The 20,957-nt window shown below is 31.6% G+C and overlaps 1 protein-coding gene across 15 annotated transcripts in view; it reads left to right on the top strand.

Annotated features, from left to right (window-relative positions):
* shot (dystonin-like protein short stop) overlaps window positions 1-20,957 on the top strand; it is a 239,974-nt gene that overhangs the window by 107,326 nt on the left and 111,691 nt on the right. For 10 of the 15 annotated variants that reach the window (XM_085194378.1, XM_085194375.1, XM_085194377.1 and 7 more), the window contains exons 1-2: window positions 9,611-9,686; window positions 13,828-14,519. The exons of 2 other annotated variants lie outside the window; for them this stretch is intronic. In XM_085194378.1, the coding sequence (XP_085050504.1) occupies window positions 13,890-14,519 (630 nt within the window). In that variant the 5' untranslated portion in view covers window positions 9,611-9,686; window positions 13,828-13,889. Of the gene's footprint in view, window positions 1-9,610; window positions 9,687-13,827; window positions 14,520-20,957 lie in introns of those variants that run through there. 3 more of the 15 variants (XM_085194387.1, XM_085194386.1, XM_085194380.1) reach the window with 2 other exon arrangements.

Here is a 20,957-nt window from a genome sequence, read left to right as displayed (position 1 = left end):
GAAATTTATTGCGGTTTTCATTAATAGACAGAGTGATTCAATATGTTAATATTAGATTAAAAGAGAAATCCTTAGTAAATGTGGGCGAATTCGCGAACGGAATATTAATTTATAATAATAACCTTACGAGGATAAAGTTAACAATTTTTTTTAACCTTGTAATCCTTACTAAATGCTTTATAAACGATTTACCTGCTTACCTTTACCTCGAGGCCGTCGTGGCGCACACGGGGCACGTGTTGTGGGTTCGATTCCCACTCAGGGCAATGATCATATTATATCAGTTCTTCTTCTTCTTCTTCCTGGCATTAATCCCGGCTATTGCCAGGGTCTGCCTTCCTAGTCAAACTACTCCATTTTGCACGATCTTTTGCGTCCTCGGTGATTAGATCATATTATATCAGATATCAGTACAATTTATAAGTTCTACTATCTTTTTTAATACAAAAAGATTTTATCTAGTAAATGCAATTAATTTCCTAATTTTATTAACAATATCTTTTGTATTAGACGTACAAATATTTAATGAATTTTTCATAACTATGTATGTATGTACAGACATACATATAAAAGATATATTTTTTTGCAATTCTCCATAATATAATCTCATTTATATTATGAATGAATTAAGCATGGCGCCGTGACATACATGCATCGGTTGTGAAAACACCATATTAATACGCTAAACTACGCGCAGTGGGACCTTGTTGGTTCTTATCTATGTATAATGTCTCTAGGATTTGGCGCCGGTCTAGCAAATAATTCTAAATCTGAATCTTTAATTTCGACGGTCCCTATATTTTTACCTATCTTTAATTGCAATTTTGAACTACTAACAAGGACAGTTTTCGATTACTTGTACGTTTAAAAGACGTTTAAATAACTACTACACTTCTTAGTAGTTTAAAAGAGCGATAAAAACGTTTGCGAATTTTACTTTCGATACTCTACCTAGAGACCATCGATTTATTCGATTAATTTTGAACAATTTACTCAGTATGTAAAATAAATAATTGAACGAAAATATTTCATTAATAAATATTTTACGTTGCAATTAATGCATAATTAGAGGCCTTCGTAACGGAATACGATACTATAGTTGTGGATTCCTTCTCTACTGGGTAAAATGCTTATAATTGAATTATTTATTTTCTGCACACTGGAAATACAACCTGCGTCTCCGGGTTTCGCCAAACAATAAGTTATGACTAGAAATTAAATGAAAAAGGCTAAAAATAAATTAAATAAATTATCTTTGTGTTTATAAAAATATTGATTATACTTATATTATTATGTCATACAAAACCCGTCGCGCGTCTAATGATGATGTGTTGACTTATTTGATTTCTTACATCATGGTTTACGTTTTATCTTGGAGTGATCTACGTAAGTATTTTATTTGTATTCAAAACACGAATTTGGTTCAGCTTTTAAGAACCGCAAGTGTTCGTGATGAAACATTCATAGTCTTTTGCGAACAGGTAAATTGTTAAATCAAGATTTATATGAGGCCAGTCGTGGTGCAGCGGCGCAGGCGTGAGATAGTAGCGTAACTGGGTTCGATACCCACGTGAGGAAATTTAATATTTTCATTTTCTCGCTTTTGTAGTCGCCACGCGCCACACAATGCCTCCAGAATTCAACGGAAAATGGACAACGAAAGTGTCTTAATATGAACGGTTCTTAACATTAGGTTCCCAGGGTTCGTCAGAGCGTAAAGCAAAATATTGGGACACTAAAAAAAATAAATGTAACAATTTGTTTTACTATGGAAATAATCAGAGAAATATATCACTACGTTCTCTCTTTCGAAAGTCAACTGTATACAAAATGTAATAATTCAAAAATACTTGAAGTTCCGTGATAACAATGACCTCATAACTATCCTTAGAATATTATTAGTAATGCATATTTTACTCTCGTTCAGATCTGTTTTTTGCGCGCTCAGTCACCTCACGGACAACTAAAAATGTCAAGTTACGTAAAATGTCATACATCACTCAATCAAAGTTCACTTTCTCTGTAACGGCCTGCAATAAGTTTTGCACGTGACATTGCTTGTGTTTGTTTATTTACTTCTATAGATATTATACATGATAGGCATGTCATTTTGTTGATAGTATTGTATAAGCACATTATATTATATTTTGTCTATATATATTGATTATTGATCAATAATACGTGGGACACGTTTCCTTGTTTTTACGGCAATCAATGACAAAATGAAATTACGAAAAATAGAAAAAAAAGGTAACACTTCAAGTATTAAAAGATTTGAACCTAAAACCTTCACTTAGATACTTTAGAACTGCTCCGAGACCGCAGTTATACGTATATTTATACGCAATACCTATTTAGTAAAGTAAGTACAGACAATTTCTTGTCCTTTAACAATAAGTTTATATTACATAACTACAAGCCCATACTATCTCTTTCGACCGCCACTCCGGTATCGTTCCGGTGCAATTCAATCGGATGTCTGTAGAATTGTAATAAGGAAGATTGGGAACCTGTTCTCGGTACTGCGCTCGCATGTAGGTACCTATTGTTGTTCAATCTTTCACTAGAAAATATGTCGCGCTACCGGGAACTTGATAATACATGTATTTATTTATATTGTTGTAAGTATAGTTTGTGGGTAGGTTTGCCATTTATAGTTCTTTTTAATTTTTGTGGATTATAATTTGTTCGTTTAAATATTTTTTTAAGTAGTGATTTAGTGGTACATCACTATTGTTCACGTATAGAAAGTTGGAATTATAATAAATAAATGTTTTTTTAAGTTTTACGCTGTATCCCGTTTATAGCAGGATAGACAGAGGAAACCTAGCCTCACTACACTCTTTCTATTACCAATAGAGTAGCGAAATTTAACGCCGCGCTTTGTCTTGTTACTAGAGTGATGAAAATAATAAAAATAATTTGTTCATCCGGGGAATAGAACTCACAGTCCGACACATATTATTGCCAAATGAACCCACAACGTACTTAGGTAGGGTTGCACAATACCCACTCGTGTTATTTCCATTCATACTTCATATAAGGAATGAAATCTATATACAATAATTGTTCATATTATCACATTATTGTTTTGTTCTTGAGAACTCGTGTAGGTGACAAAGTTAATAGAGTTGGGTAATTAGCGCTGATCGATTATTTCTTTGACGGAAAGTCACGATATCGTCATACACTACACTCACAGCTCACAGGAGCGGAGAAGTTTATCACTAACTTTTTTTAAGAAAATATGTCACATTTTCTTTATAGTTCTACTCTACTTTTGAACTATAAAATACATAATTTGAAATAGATAATTCCACTATATACTAAACTAGAATGTAAATTGATTTATTTAAAGCTCTCCACGACCTTAAATGATATCCAAGTTGCCTTTACAGATCCTATGCACACAAATGAGTCAGCTGGCCGGCGCCAGTGCATTGTTCTAACAATTATCAGTACTTAGGCTTATCGATAAAGGATTGTTTTGTCTGTATTTTGAATGGTTTAAAGATATTTATAGATTTCTTGTCTACCCCGCATACCTATAGGAAGGTAGGTAGGCCAATATTAAGACATTCCATTCTCAGTTTTTCACACAAATTCGAGACATTACGCTGCATTATGTCTTGACAGAACGGTAAAATGTCAATACTCAGTTCCCTAGTTCGGGATCGAATCCACCACAATCACATAGAAAAGATAATAACAAAAATATAGATTAATATAATAGCGTGTCTAATAATTGGATTATGTTTCTAATTTAATAATAAAATAAGTGACATAATTGGCTTAATTATGATTATCGTCTTGACATCCTCGAGTAATAAATTGACACCATTAAAGTAAAAGCTATAAGTTTTATAATTTTTCTTTAATTATTCGTAGGAGATAAATACTGTTATATCGTCTTTTTCTACATTCTAATGGATGGATGGATAACAACTGATATAAATTTCTAAATTTGTATGGACCCAAAGCTAAAATACTTAAAACTAACTTACAACTTGATCAATTATCCTATACCTACATATATCTTAGAGATTGATCAATTATCCTTAAAAGATACTTACTATAGCATATTTGTAACAGTTTTCGCAATTAGCTGGCAAGTTACAGTATAAAAAATTACGATCTATTAATATGGTATTGGCGTGGGCTGCCTGGCTGCCTGCCTGCCTGCCTGGCACACTTACTGTTGCCTTATATGGCGATATACAGTGTGTTCTCAGGACGTGATATATAATCACTGCAAGGCCGAGTAACGGGATGTAAAGGTTAATGTTTTGATGATTGTAGTTGCATAATATGCGTATGATATGCAATTTGGGCAATAAAAATTGGAATTTATTATTGTTATTGATAATGAAGAACTGGTTGAGTCGATTCCTACGGGGAATTAATTACTTTCATTTCCTAGCTTTGGTAACAAGATCGGGGTCTATTGCCTTCTTAGATGCATACTCTGTTGGCAAAAAGTGCGAATTTTTTTTTTACAGTAAAATTTTAAATTAAAAAATAGTTAATATCAATTATTGCTATTGATACTTTATTAGTAAATAATGAAGACCTCGCTCCGTAAGCATTTAACAAATAATGTCTTTGTATTTTTCTTATATAATCAAAGAATAACGATATTCTAGTAAAGGTACGTTAAGCAATTTGTAGGAAAATTTGGTACAGATTCAAATTTTTACCCTTGTCCCTCTTGGCTCAGTAACACTAACTTAAGATTCTAAGTGCATCGTTTAAAGTGATTCTCATATGCAAAGTGTTGAAATTATAATATTCATTGCTAACCAGCAAATTTATGTCTTCGACGTATGTCCCGGCATACTTACTCCTCTAATTGATACTAATTTAAATAATTATATAATGTTGTTCTTGTACAAGTTAGGTTAGCGATTAGTTTTTGAATTTATTTTAAATTTTATGCTTAGGATAAACCACTGTGGTTGTTTAATTAAGTTGTTTTTAGAAAATTCGTGAAATTTTGTTTTAAATATCATACATATGGACGGAGAAAAGAAAATGTGGGAAATGTAAAATGAAAACGACGGTCTCTATGTAAAGTATCGAAAGTGAAAAATTGCATATTTCTTTTATTGCTGTTTTGAACTACTAATAAAAATACGTTTTTTATTGATATTTTTTTAAATAAGTAAACTAAAAAGTAACATTCCATTTACCAATAAACTTAACTCTGCAGTGATGTCATTTAAAATAATAGTGATATGTTTATTCATAAGTTATTTGCGACCGTTTGTTCAATATCATATTGCGATGTTGTCTTAGATGTACAAAAAGCTTAGTGTTGACCGACTTTGAAAAAAGAGGTTTACAATTTTATTTCGACACATGCTCCAACTTTTCGAAAATTTTCTGAAAATCTTCTTTTACCTTTAGTGAACTAGTTATTTATTTATATAGTTAATATTTAAAAATAATAGGTATAGTCATAGGTTTTCTCTTATTTTCTATAACTGCATAGTTAGTTACGGTAGTTCAGGAGTCTTACGCAGGTCGCAGTTCGATGGCCGTTGCGCGTGCGCAGCTATTTGCTGAAACAATACAGCGGATTACGGTCTACGAGTCGAGTGCTTACTAATATTTGTTAGGAAAACTTTGCTTTGGATTTTTAGATATTATATCATAGCCAATTAGGTAGATTCTGCAATTCATTTCTTAATTTAGCAAAATAATGTTTAGAAATGTCATATTGAATGGAGAAAAAAATAAGAGGGGTTCTATAATTTGAAAAATGATAGAGGCTTATGTGCTCAGTGGCACAACGTCTGTGAACGCGACTGTTTTGGATTCCATTCCCATTTAGTGAGGAATACCGCCACTGTTGAATGGCGAAAGTTATGCAACGTCTTGATAGTTGAGCGAAACGAAATAACTTAGCACTAGGATATTTCTGCCTGCCCTGATATATGAAGGCAGCAAGATTAAATTTATATGTTCATTTTACGAAATGTCACCATTTTGAAAGTTGAATATGGTAAATGGAGAACAAATTTAAATTGAATGAACTACAAAAATAATTTAAAGTCTTAATTTTTGCAGGTGTCTTAAGTTATTAATAGAATCGCTATTTAAATATTATGTTCCATAGCACATCGTTAGTCGTATATATAATTACTATTAACTTAATACATTTGTTTAACAAGTGACTAATGACTTACTATTAACTATTAATAATCCGTTATTACAATAAAATGGTCGTTGCGCGCGCGCAGTGTTTGCCGTAACAATAGCACCTGCGCATTAAACGCTCTATTGGTGTTGGTACATATTTGATATGATCGTTCTGCTTAATGAGCTTCTTTATTTATCTCTCAGTTTAGTAATTATGTAGCCAAGTTGAAATTTTCTTTATTTTTTTATATTTTGGAAAAGAAGGGACAAGCGACATAGTTCTTAGTTTCGATCTCTATTAGGGTTACAAAATCTCATAATCTCGTAAGTGAAGAAAGGAGTTTTATATAAGGTTATCTTGGATAAGCCTACTATGTAACAGCATAATAAGTGGAACAAAGCGACTAAGATAAAGTTAAAAAAACGAAATCCAGTTAATAACTTTGAATATATATTCGATTATCATTTTGACACAATCGATTTAATCGATATCGATTTTATTGTACAGACTTTCATAATAACTCGGAAATGATGTCATACTGACCTTTTTTCAAGTCGGGGGTGTGAGCAAGGCCACCCAACAGATGTTACGCCCACAACGCACTGACACCCTCGCGTATTTTGAAACTTTCTATACGAACTTTAGATTTTCACGTATAGAATTGCTATTCTCAGTCACAGTGCGGACTGTAAACACAACGGCTGTGGGTTCGATTCCCACTCGGAGAAATTAATACGCTCTTAAGTTCAGCGGAAAGTGGGGAACAGGGCGTCTTAACAGTAGGTTCCCTCCTTCTTCTTCTTCTCAGTTCTAAATAACTTTTAACTTGACATTGAAAAGTTCACGTTTAAACTAAAAATTATAATATGAACTTTTAAACCATCGAACCAGTATCCTTAAATAGTTTATTTAATACGTAATATAACATCACGTCGTCGTAACGCTAAACATTCCAATGTCATACGACCAAGATATATACGTATATATCAATAATTGTAGATTAATGATCTATAGATCTCTCTATCAATGATCTATAACATACGTCTTGCATCATATATTTATAATTGGTTTAGTAAATTAAGTCTACATACCTGTATGAAGCAGTATATGTTGGTTTCGTTTTTTTAAGGTGACCAATAATTTTGTGTTTTTTAAATTTTGTTTGGAGTACAATTATTTAAATATTATTAGTTAAGCATTATATATACTCAATTAGATTTTAATGTAAATATTTAGAAAAAAAAAAAAAAATTTAAATTTAATAAAAATATGCCCCCGACCGTAGCGCCATCTTTACGACTTCTAAAGAAACATGACCACAAAAAAAATACAAAAATCGTCATGTTTACAAAATTATAATACTAATTACATATAAATTTTATTTGTCCACGCAAACTAGCAGACGATTATGGTAAGTCGTCAGTGGATATATCGCTAAAGTGCCTCGCTTGCTTACAACGACGCTAGATGGCGTTGATCCTATAATCTTTATTATATATCTATGTAAGACTAAGCTTGGCTAAGCTTACGCCACTGGCCGGTAGATGGCGGTACTAAAGCTTTACCATTTCATTTGAAGATTTTCAAGATAATCATTTATGTTATACAATATATTATATTCATGGCTTTTTATATATAGAATAAATATATTTTAAATATATTGGAACATTTGATCATTTCTCCGTCCTTCTATTTATTTTTTATTCTCTAACTCTATGTCCACATAAGAAATTCCAACTATCAATGCGCAGTAGTCTCTAATGTGCGTTATCTTAGTCTATCGATAACTCCGGAAGAGTTTTTTTAATATATACATGTATTATACATACAGATAAAAAAGGTATCTCTAAACATATATTTAAAAGTAAAAAAAATAATAACAAATGTACAGAATGTTGTCTTACCAATTTGCCATCCCACACTTTTCGTTGATTCTGAAATTATAATAATTAATTTAATTATGTTATGTAACGTGTAGGTGTCGGTATGAATATAGATCATGTTTTGTTTTAAAAGCCGCCTAGATGTCGAACTATGATTGTTTTGAACGTTATTTGATGATTGTCAGTTCAAATCCGGTGTAGAAAAGTTCAAATAATATTAATTTGCTGAAATTTCTTAAAAAAAATTGTAAAGCTAAATAACTGATTAGACTTACTGATTCTTTTCTATGGATCTCACATTAAAACTGCTTTAATATTCTTATGTAGAGATACGAATTATACATTTGTATTTCCAACAGGTTTACTTAAAATAATTACTTACTTGTTTAAACTAAATCGCTCGTACGTACTTTTTGATTGAAACCAGTTACGGGAAGCTATCTTGATGGAGTATTTCAAAGTGCCTTAATTATTATCTTGCGAATTTAAATGGTTTAACTTATATTGTTTTTCTCTTATTTAAGGAATTACTTATTTGAATTTAACTTTATTTAAACTAATTATAGACTATAATTTGAACTACAATTATATAAATAACTTGCTTTTATATATCATTGTTATTAAAAGTAAAAATACAAAATGTAACATCCTTAAAATTTACTTCTATTATCCAAAAGGTAATTTTCTTAAAATTGACGGAGAGCCTAGTATATCTACACCAAGTTTTCTTTATTTATCCAAAATGCCTTAAAATTATTATTTTTTATATTATTTCATTGAAATTTGGTAAACATCCGCCGCGTTATTTCATACGGAACTTTCGTGTCAGCTGTTTTTGTGAAGCCTTACATAGTTATGAATCTGATATGCTATATCCTTTTATCTAGGCGTTCCTTCCTTGTGCTCGTTCGCCCGTAACGGTCTAAAACTTTAACTTGGCTTAGCCAGCTCTAGTTCTCGAGTTGTTGTAACTAGACGTTTAATCTGACATTGTCCATATAAAAAAAATATTGATGCCTTTTTTACATATTAAAAAAAATGGCTTTCGTAGATTTTCTTTATAAATAGTCTGAGAATAATGACATTTATTAAGCGTTAATTACGACGATCTCTTAAAGTTTATTTTGAATTCAGAAAGTAAATAACATAATAGTTTCAATGAAAGTATCAAATGTGAGAAAAAAATGAATAACATTTTATTACTTTACTTTATAATGTAGCGTTAAAATCTCACCTGCACATTGGTAAATTAACTATTATCAAGTATCTTAGTTATTTTTCTTTCAACACACAATCTCCTGAAAAAAATGTAGAGCGTAGGGAATGGAGTGTCTTAACTAGGTTCCCTTTCTTTACCCTGGTTCGGTGTGAGAATTTAAAGAAAAAATCTTTGAAAATATGTTTCAGGAACCTTATTCTGGATTTTATCTTAAAAATATAAAATAGTGACTCAACATTACGTTCTCCGTTCTTTATTCTATAAAACAAAATTACCATAGAATACAATAACGAATGATAATTCAAGTCAAAAGAACCCACGATCCGCTGCACCGTCACGGCCCGTAGCTGCGCCAGTCACCTGTCAGAGCCCGAGAGGCGCGCGCGCATTGCTAACTCCGATACTAAATAACATATAAAATAACGAAAATTAATATAAAGTGGTGTGTTTTTAATATATTTTACTAGTTTTTTCAAAATTTTATTACGGATTCGACACGTTTTTGTTTTATATAATACGATTTCTTATTAGGTGAAATGTGCAATAGGTTTTCAATAGCTTGCTAAGTACACTAATTGTTGGTAGTGTAGGTTTGAAGGGAGTGCATTGTTTTGTGATCTATGAGAAAACTGAATCTGCCTTTTTGTTGTTATTGTGTATGATTTTTTAAAATTATTTTATACAAAAGGTTAGAGGTGTTTAGTTTGGTTTTTCGACTTTTAGAGTATTTGAGCTTATAGTTGAATATAACCTTATTTTTCATACAATAATAATAAAAAAATAATGAGAATTGTGCCAGTACTGCATATGTATTGCAGATCTTTAAAATATTTTATTGTTTAAGTTTTAAACATAAAGTAGAAACAATTAAACATAAATATTAGAAAATAACTTAGAAATACGAAACCATGTAAAGAAGATGAAACTAATATCTAACAAAAGAGAAATCTAGAAATATTATTATTGATAGGTGCATCTACATCATTTGATAAATATGCAGAATATCAAAAATTATTGACACTATCTTTTATCAAAATATGTTGTTTTCGAAGATAAAATAAAATTTTAAGAGTTTTTTGCATTGGAAAGTAAGATAACACGACTTTTTTCATATTTTTTTTATTACAATTATATTTAAATATGTGACTATAACGCAGAGACGAAACTAATGGAGTAAGAAAGGAAAGGAAGTTGATATTTCGCATATAGGTTGGTTAGGGAGCGTGGGATTCCTATAAAAACTTATTTGACCTTTTAATATCAACGCAAGTAAAGATGCGAGCTACGACCAGTACGTAGAGCCAGATGATAGCTTAAGGCCGTTCTAAAATACTTTATATCTTCTCATTATTCTTTAGTTGAAGCATTTCAAGTATTAAACTTAATTAACATGACTCAAGAAAACAACGCAATTAACACAAAATGTACGAAGCCAAGGTCAATATCAAAACGGAATTATTAAGTTATTTATTTTATGTTTTTTTTTCTGTCTTTTTTATTTATATAATTGAAATTTAAATTAATATTTCTTCTTGAGCTAATTGAAACTTGATTAAAGTTTGTGTATATTTTTATTTTACTCTTTGTAGAGTTTGTTGAATTAGTTAATTTTGTAACAAGTAAGAGAGTTCAAATCCCATTATTAATGAACTGGGTCTAGTCAATTTTATAGACAAATATAGGAGAATGAAATAACTACACTCTCCTATTTAATTTTTTTATCGTAAATAAAACTAAGAATCGTAGTGCTTACAACGAAACAAAGTAAAGCGCAATTCTAAATACAGATTACTTGTATTATATAACTCGCTTAAATAGTTAAGCAGATTACTCTTAATGCGCTAATTCAATACAAAAATAAACATTGACTTTTATTACCTATTTTAATATATTTTTAAATATTCTTTTCGTACCTTTAGAATACTTATTCCACACTAAGAAAAATACTAAAATAACGGACAGTATCGCACAGGCGCGCAGGTTCTAGTCCCGCTACGTTAAAATTTTTATGCGTTTTCTACAAAATACATACTATCGAGTTTTTTTAAGACATTTAAGACACGCAAAAACAACTTAAGACTTACTCAAAGTAGTTACTTTAGTATTAAATTTTATCGATAAAAATAATCTTGTTTGTGAAATTGAATATGTTTTACTAAATTTGTGTATTTATGGCTTCTCTTATAATGTAGATAGGTAATTGGCGTGTACTACGTAAACAACCTATTTGGAGCAATTTTCGTATAAATTTTATATATCTTATTATTATTATTATTTCACTTTAAGGATAGGAAGGATATCGAACATTCATTTTACGCAATATACCTACATTCACATAGCGGGATAGACAGAGGGAACCTGGGAACGTACTCTGTGACCATTAAGACACTTCCGTTCCCCATTTCCCGCCAAATTCTGAAGAAACATATCAACACCACGCTTTTTCTCCTTACCAGAGTGAGGAAATTAAATATTTTCATTTCCTTAGGTGTGAATCGAACCCACAACCTACGTTTACAGTCACACGCTTGTCATCCCGCCCCACTACTGGCCTCATATTCATAATGTGTCGATAATAAATCATATTATCATAAATGTTCGTGTACCTCCATTTTTGAATATCAATACAATTATAATATTATCAAATCAGTTTTAATTCATGCGATATTAAAATCGAACCGACACTTACAGGCTCCTTATAAAGAAAATTCAAGGCTTCACTGTGTAGGCGTCTACCATTGAGTTATGTCCCCCGCAAAAAGTGTCATTACACCTCCACACGTGCAGGATTGCATTTTTATATTATACAAAGGAATAAAGGAGTCTTTAAAGAAATTTTAGTAGGTACAGAAGTACTTGGAAATATAACTAAATGTGGCTTATTAGTATAAGTTTCATCAATTTCGGTTTAGCTGTTTTATAATTTATATATGTTATCAAATTTGTTATATATATTATGCTCCCATATTCTTTATTTATTCTTTAGATCATTAAAGTACACCAATTCACTTAGTCCGAATAAATTGGTATCATCGACTGTGATCGGCAGAGCCTTTGTTATGTCATACAACCTTACTTATATTGACATATAGTTAATATATTTTGTAAATCTTTATCTTGTATTTAAATTCATTTAAATGAATTAATATATACAATAAACAAGACTGTCCGGCTTAGACATAACTAGTTTAAATTACACTTAACATACCTTAATATATTATTTTACAATCAAAATAAATAAATAATATACAAATTCTCAAATGACCCAGTTATGCTTAGAAAAGCTTTAAATGTGATAATGATTATTGTTATAAAGAAAAACGATATATTCAGTTAATGTCGTGTTTGTGTTTGCTTATAATCAAGCGTCTTTCAGTTTTCTAGGGATAGTAGATAGAGATAGAGAGGGAGAGATAGAGAGGGAGAGATAGAGAGAGTGAGCTCTATTTTACTTAATAAATATGCCGTGACGAAGTCTGTCAGGCCGTATACCGTTGAAAATTGCGTCGTGTATTTAAATGTCATATGTGCAGCTTAAAAATATATTCTTTAAAATCCGTTATCAAGGATCAATGACTTCATTTTATGTTCTTTATATCAATTTATTATTATATGAGTTTCGATTTATTATGTCCATATTAAGCGGCTTTACAAAAGTATGAAGTCACGATCCGCAAAGTTGGTAAATAATATAATTCATATATATTTTGTTATCAATTAAAAAAAGACAAATTAATTGGCAAACTCCGTGACTGTCTTAATTAAAAATAATTAAATAGAAGCAGATGTCATTTTCGATATTTCTAATATTAAAGTAACCAATTAAAACCTTTATTTATAAGAAAAATGACGTCATCTGTACAGTTATATGAATTTATATAATAATTCTTACGTAAGCTCCTAGGTCAAGGCCCACAAGCTCAATGAATTGTTAACGAAACCTTCATATGTTGAACTGTAAATAAATTTCGTATATACTTCTCGAAATACGCATACATTATGCCCTCGAATATTCATTTATTAAAAAAGTCTGAAGTTATCTTTTTGCGAATCTGTGACAGGATTTGTTTTAGATTATTTATGCTAAAATACAATATTTATTGTAAAATATATACAGCGATAATACGTTTCCTCGACGTTGTGACGCCGTCCGGCGGAAGGGCGCCATATTAGCGATGATCCTTATAAGGCTCCAAGCCTTGCTTAATCTAAAACACGGTTGACACCCAACTTCGCTAACTTCACGTTCACTTTCCTTCTGTTTCACAAGTGGTCCTTAATAGTTAAACTATAATTTTTTGTGTTTCAAGTTTAGATGAAATAAGAAATACTTGTATTTAATTAATTATAATGATTTATGCACATACATGAGTCAAACTGAATAAATTCCTTTTAATTACGTCAGAGCTACATTCAATTGAAACCCGCAATGCACCTGCGAGTGATCTTCTCTAAGCATAGTAAATAGTCAATTTCTCACTCATCTTAGCCTTTAAAGTAATCTATTTGCAAGTATTGTCACATAACGGTGTAGCGAGTGGCGCGCGTGTCGAATCCGTAATAAGTTGAGAACATTGCTACAGCAGCGCAAGCCTGAGCAGTATTATGTGTCGGCCCGCGACGGCCTGAGAGAAACGAATCGAGAATGTCGATGTACAGATTTGTTAAAGAGGGCAGCAGTAAGCGCCTCTTCGTGCAAGGAACTCTCGAAAACGATGACTCCAAGCCTCTGAAGTCGAGCTTGAAGAAATCTACGCCGTCACCCGTGGGGTCACCCATCACGACGAGTCTAAACCTCGCTTCTGTACCGAGAAGTCTTAGAGACAGTTTGACGCGACACGAGACAGTGTATGATGGGAATTACCCCGGAATGGAAAGGTCGAGCTATCGCTCTGGGTCATATCGAGAGGAGAGTTACAATGGGAGGATAATACATGACGGTAACCAAACGCATTTCGAGTATGATGGCGATAGCGCTCTGGCCGTGCCACTGTCGGCCGGCGGGCAAGGAGTATCGGAACTGCAGGCGATTCATACGAACAAGCGCATGTCGACCGAGGTCCTGGGCTCTTCCTTGGAGTCTACGAAGATCTCGAAGAAAGACGAGATGAGTGGGCAGCGGCGCATCACGACCAGGATCGTGAGGAAAGTGACCACGTTGACCCGCGGTGAAGAGAAATCCTCGATGGAGGACGTCAGAGGCCGAGAAGTCCACAGATCCGCCGAGCACTACAGACACGTGGAAATGGAATCGGCGTCTCCAAGGAAAGTAAAGGTAAAAATGAATCAACCATATCGTAAACAATTTTACCGTAAATATTTCTTTCTATGTAGGAATGTTGTATTTATAACAAGATATAGCTTGTAGCTACACCTGCTTTGTTAGATTGTCGTGCAGAACTATTCTTATTATAAGTTTAGTAAATATTCATAGGTTTATACGTTACATGTAGTTTAATCGACTTTCAAAATATAACATCTGAATGAAGGTGTCCTTGTCCTTTAGGAGCTATAAGAGTACTACTACTTGTTATACATGAATTAATAACTTAATACCAGATCTTTTTTTAATCTGTTTCCTTGGGGCCTTAAGAAGAAAATCCAAATAAAATAATAAGATATACACTATTTACATAGCCGAGTAATCTTCAGAAACATAAAATAACCACCCTCAAGTCGGTGACGCTATCCCGACACTGATTCATCCCATATCGTTTGCTCTTCTTAACTGTTCTATTAATATGGATGCTCCAATCCCTTTATCCAGTTAAGTATGACTAAGAATAAGTTGGAGCACTTGAAATATATTTAGCTTAACTCTTAAACGAGTTGCTTTAAAATATGGTTACTGCAGTTAACATTTATCATCCGTTTATATTCGTTGGGATTTTAGATGATCTATATGACTTGGTAGAATTATAATGGACAAGTATGGATACTTTTTTGTCGATTTCAATTTGATTATTATTTTAATAATAATAGTTTCCATTTTTATTCTTGTACATTGTTTTAAATTTTCGTTTACTATTATTTCGTTTATATTTTAAGTATAACTACTAAACACTGACAATTATACTGAGAATAACTTTAAAGGCAATTTAAGTAAAATTTTGCAATTGTGAGTACATTTGTAAACAATAACTTGCAACTATCTTTGTTAAAGTAAATCTAAGATAAATCATCTTAGTAACCCACTTAAATGAAAAACAGAAATCAATTTGTAAAGAGCATTATGCACTAGCTGCTCGTGCGCTATCCATTTTAGTATTCCTTTATTTATACTTCATCTTGGCCATCTGCTTATAAATGATAGTATTGTGTTTGTCTTTTATGGTTGATTCCAATTGTATTGTATAGCGTATCTCTTATATAGTTCGTTGAGTAACTTTCGATTGATTTTGTGGACTTTATATTAGTTTGTCATAAATTTTTCAATTTTTTTAGGTTTTTCTTCTTACATTATTTGTATAATTGATTTGTATTTTTACTACTGTTATTCATTGGGCTGTTTAAGCTTAGGTATTAAACCCTCAGTACAGAAAAAGATAGATATTTTCTTTACAATTCTAAAGTTAATAATATTTTGTTAAAAAGTCAATTTTTATTCAATATATCGCCTTGGGTAAAACCAGATGCACAGCATTACTATATTTCTATGCAAATGCCCTGTGTTCACTACTGCCAAATGACGTCATCGATATTTTTATAGATGTCCGTACGTCAGGACTACCACTTGAATGTGAATTAAGTAGCGTTGTGCCTTAAAAAGTAGAAAAAATGTATGTATCTACGTTTGTACATATATAGATTTCCGAAACAATAGAAAGGCTTTTCTCAAACTTTCGAGCTGTTGGTTCCTGTGGACATTTGACGATTCAAAAGTGCTCTAAATCGCCTAGTTAAATAAATGAGATTATAAGATTTTTTAATTTGAAGTTTTTTATTTACAAACGATGGGACATTTACACAATTATTGAATACATAATTTAAAAATACAGTAAATTAGTCATTTATAAAATTATTACAGTATAGATGATTATGACTAGCTTTTTCTGTCCACACATTATCAGAAATGTATTAAAATAAAAAAAAACCATATTATAATCCTTGACTCTTAATATAATTAAGTAAACTCAAGAGCTATTTATAAGAAACACGACATTACTTTGGTATTTAAAGTTTAAACAAACCCCTGTTGCGAATTTTGATGTGAGAGTAATGCCGACGCGACCAAATCGTGACTGTCGTGAGCTTGTTGGTTATAGAATAAGTATACCTACATATTATAGTTGATATTGTAATCATGTATTTAGATATTAAGTACGGTTTCTTAAGGAAATAATAGGAATATTTCTAAAATAGTGTTGTATACAGTTTTTGTATGTTGATATACATAAAGTGACATTTAACTAGATCAGTTAAAAATGCGATGGATAATTAGATTAAGTTAGAAAAAAAAAAACAAAAAAACAATTTATAAATTACTATAATAACATGTTGAAGGATTTAGATTTTGAACTTCTTGAATTGATCTATGCTTAGGAAAGAAACATATTTTTAAAAAGTGTATAAAAAAATTAATATAGCGGGATTAGAACCCGCGCAAACTCTGACCACTAAGACTTTACGTTTTCTAACTATTTAGCTTTAGATTTGTCGTAAGTATCAAACCTGCTATCTCGGACACAGCCCGCTGCGCTTTACATTAAAAACATTAAGTCTATCACAGAGCCTATCTATGAATAGAATGCACTCTAGAACTGTATTCAAGAACAATAGACGGGAAGACATTCTTCGGACGTTAAAGTTCAAATCTCAAAATAATCTGCGTAAAGTTGTTGCAATCCATTAGTGTAACGGACGAACGCTGTGATGTATACTCTTATTGTATTTCTAACGCCATATATTATGTTATTTATTATTAAATGTCATAGAATTGTGGTTGTAAGCCTCTGCTTGTAAACGCTGCGGTGGTGAGTTCGATCCCTACTCGGAGAATAATTATATTCAATTTATTTCTCCTGCTCTAGTAGACAAATCGCGGCGTTAAGTTTCGCCATACAACGCCTATTATTTCAGATATTTTGCGGAAAGTGAGAACGAAGTTGCATATAGAGGGGGAACCTTTAAATGTCATAAAAGTATGTAATACTTATATCAGTAAATGAAATGGGTAAACGACTAACTTATTACTTACTATTACTACTATTCAAAATGATTACTATCATTATTACAGTACTAATGGTAGAGGCATAGAAATGCTTATTCTTATCATAAAATTATAATACAAATTGCTTTTTAAATATATAATACCAATGTAGCTCAGTGGGGGGTTTTATTATAGGTATATCACGTGGTTGTTGTGGGTTCGATTCTCATTCAACAGGCAGTGTCACGAAAAACGGAGTGTTTTGCCACATATTCTTTATATCTACCTCTCTACTGTTCACGGGATAAACAGTGATTCTCAAAAAAAATTCTTCGTGTTTTACTGTATAATTTCTCTTAATTACAAAACTAATAGGAAAATGAGTGGACATTCCAGACATAAGCTATTTGCGTGATCAATTGATTGCAAATTATGCCACTTCACTGACCAATACACATTAATCTTATTTACACGTTTTCATTTGACTTTGATTTTTTACTTCATTATACTTGCAAAATTAGGTAAAACCTTTTTTTTAGATGTTTGTCTGTAATGTGTACTTGCTAGTTTTGATTTTTATTTTTTTTTTTACTTTAAATTGCTATTTACACACTGGTTTATATGACATTATAATTTATATGGAGAAATATATGACATTATAAGTTTTTCGTATCCATTTGTTACTTTACTTTATACCGCAAAACTCGCAATAGATTTCATAGGTTTAAAAAGATTTTTTTAAAGGATATATTTCTAAATTTTCCGTACTTCTCAAAATATGAAGAGGATCTCTAACCTATCTATTCAGCATTATAATGCCTCATTTAATAAAGATTTATCATATTCATATATGATAATAGTTCCGCACTGAGATCTGACGCGTCATCGCGGTGATGATAATTGATGTGAAATTACAGTCTACAATGTATTGTGCGTCCAATGCTAGAATTGACATTAACATTTTTATGAGAAATTATCACCCTTTAGTAGGTTTTTAGTTTTGATACTTAGAAACGTTAATTAGATGTTAATTAGTATTAAAGAGTTTTCATTTTATTGAGTAGTAAGTTGAACTATAATATACATAAAATCTATTATGAATATTATAAAGAACTAGCGGCCCGCTCGCGGTGACACCCGCGTGAACTATGTTATTATTAATTTCTGTCTCCATGACTACGTCCTAGTGACGTCTATGCAAAATTTGAGACTCCTAGCATTTGTAGTAACGAAGTTTCATACAAACTTTCAACCCCAAAAACAACCCCTTAGAAGTCGAATATTGCAAATTCCCGTCTTAGCGAGCACCTACGTCCCATAAGTAACTCCTATGCAAAATTTGAGATTCCTAGCACTTGTAGTTTCTGAGATTTCGTGATGAGTGAGTGACCTTTCGATTTTATATATATAGATGTATATATTTTTGACGTATACGTTGAAAAACTTTTATTTATATAATTAAATTGAATATTGATTAAAAATCATCATTAGAATGATATATTATTACAGAATAATATAAGGTTTGTTTTATTCGATACATGGGTACGCAGGTCGGAAATTCATAAGTACGATATAAATTAAAAAAAAATATTTTAAATCTTATTCTACTTAACAAAAAAATAGGAAATCTTAACAACATTTAAACACAATGTATATAAAATATGAGTAAACTTCGTAAATTGAAATAAATTTAATGAAACTGAATTTTTTACATTTGTTTAAATCATAGTAAATTATAGTCATATATATAAAAATAAGGCTGTTGTGGCGCTGTAGCACAGCACCAAATTTTAATATTGACAGTATTGGATTCGAGAGAATTGAAGCATTGTATCCAAAACTGAGCGATGCGTGGAAAACAGAGTGTCTACACTGCATACCCGCTGTCTAACTTGCCTAACTTGCTACATGCGGGATAAAACGTGAAATTAAAAATATCGTTTATTCGTACTCTATTGCAAATATTTAATCATATTTGAATGATCTCAGATGATAACATGGTCCAGCGACCATTCTAATGTGTTACGACTAAACGTCAAGAAAATTGTTACAAGAGGAGGAATTTAGTTTTTTAAATTGTAAGAGAAAATATGAAGAAAATCTTTTCTTATAATAATTATTTTTCCGTTTATATTAACAAGTTAAGTACACAATATATTATGAAGCGGCCATCGTGGCGCAGTAGGACTGCATATGACTGTAAACAATATAAATTCAAACAGCATCTGGAGAACGGAGAGTTGCTTGATAATAGATTGCTGCCTACATGTATTACACGCGTGTTAATAAAGTGTTACTTAGAAATATTTATGTAACTATGCTTTATAAGAATAATTAAAGTCAATTTCAATTCGAGTTTTTCTTTTTATCTTTATGAGTAAATAATACCTACTTCGCTATAGCCGGGTACGTAGTTGTGATTTTTTGTTATTTGTTCATCGTAAGATTCTCATTAATATTGTAACCTTGCCATAAACCTATATATTTTATGCACTACTTATATCGAAATTATGCATTATATTTATATCTTTATACATTAATCTTTCTTTGAACTTGGTCCATTTACTAGCGACCATTATCTTTCCCCATTATGCGAAGAAAGCGCGAAGCTGAAGAAAACCACAAACGCATTTTCCTATTCCCTCAAGTGGGACTCGAACCCACACCCATCCCAGAATAGATTTTGAATATATCAAAATCTTACCACATACATCAAGATAGCGATCGATTTTATAATTCAATCAAGTTATTATTACAAATATAGTTTATTTTTCTTATAATAAGTCGATTTATGTAATTCTATCCTCCTCGGTAGCCATCATAAGTCACTCGAGGAGTCGAGGCGGAGATGCGCGCCGTTGACCGCAATCGTTGAAATTTCGCACGTACTTTTATATAGTACTGTTGTACCGCTTGTGTCTAGCCTTTGTTATTTACGTCTGGCTGCTATTAAGGCCTTTTTGTTGGATTATATTTTTGAGATTTTACGTTTTTCAATGGTTTTTTTTTATAGGTCGCTTAATTTGATTTGGTTTGAAACGATGAGTTGGTTCGTTGGTTAGTTTTGGTTAGGACAGAAAGAGTTGAAATTAGCTCTATCAGTTTTAGGGAGCGGGGCGAAGTATTTTCATGTATTTACAAAGCTCTTTGTTAGTCGAAATGTCAACTTATTTTAAAAGGAGTCTGTTCCGCCTACGCATTACCCACTCATTTCGTTGTCGGTATTCAACTTAAGTTGATTGGCGGAACTCAACGCCGAGTCTTGCATCAGCTGAGCGGGGAAATAAAAATAAACGTTTATCTTATCTAGTCTTAGCTATTTTATATCTATTTTAAACATAAACATTACTATATTCCTTTTTGGATTATAAAGACATAAAGTCTACGAACAATATGGTAGTAAAACATAATGATCTAACAACATGTGACCCGCGGAAGACAGGAAGCGTGCAGGTGCGCCGGCGCAGCCGTGCGTTGAGACTTACGTGCGCACTCGACTCGGGGACAGAATTATATTAGATTTCGTTTTTTTTTGTAATGTTTTTGTGATATTCTAAAAATACT

This window comes from Heliconius melpomene, chromosome 12 (assembly GCF_056956725.1).
Source record: "Heliconius melpomene rosina isolate 202511_hmr_F chromosome 12, ASM5695672v1, whole genome shotgun sequence".
Taxonomy (NCBI): Eukaryota; Metazoa; Arthropoda; class Insecta; order Lepidoptera; family Nymphalidae; genus Heliconius; species Heliconius melpomene.
This window is presented reverse-complemented; position numbering and strand designations above follow the sequence as displayed.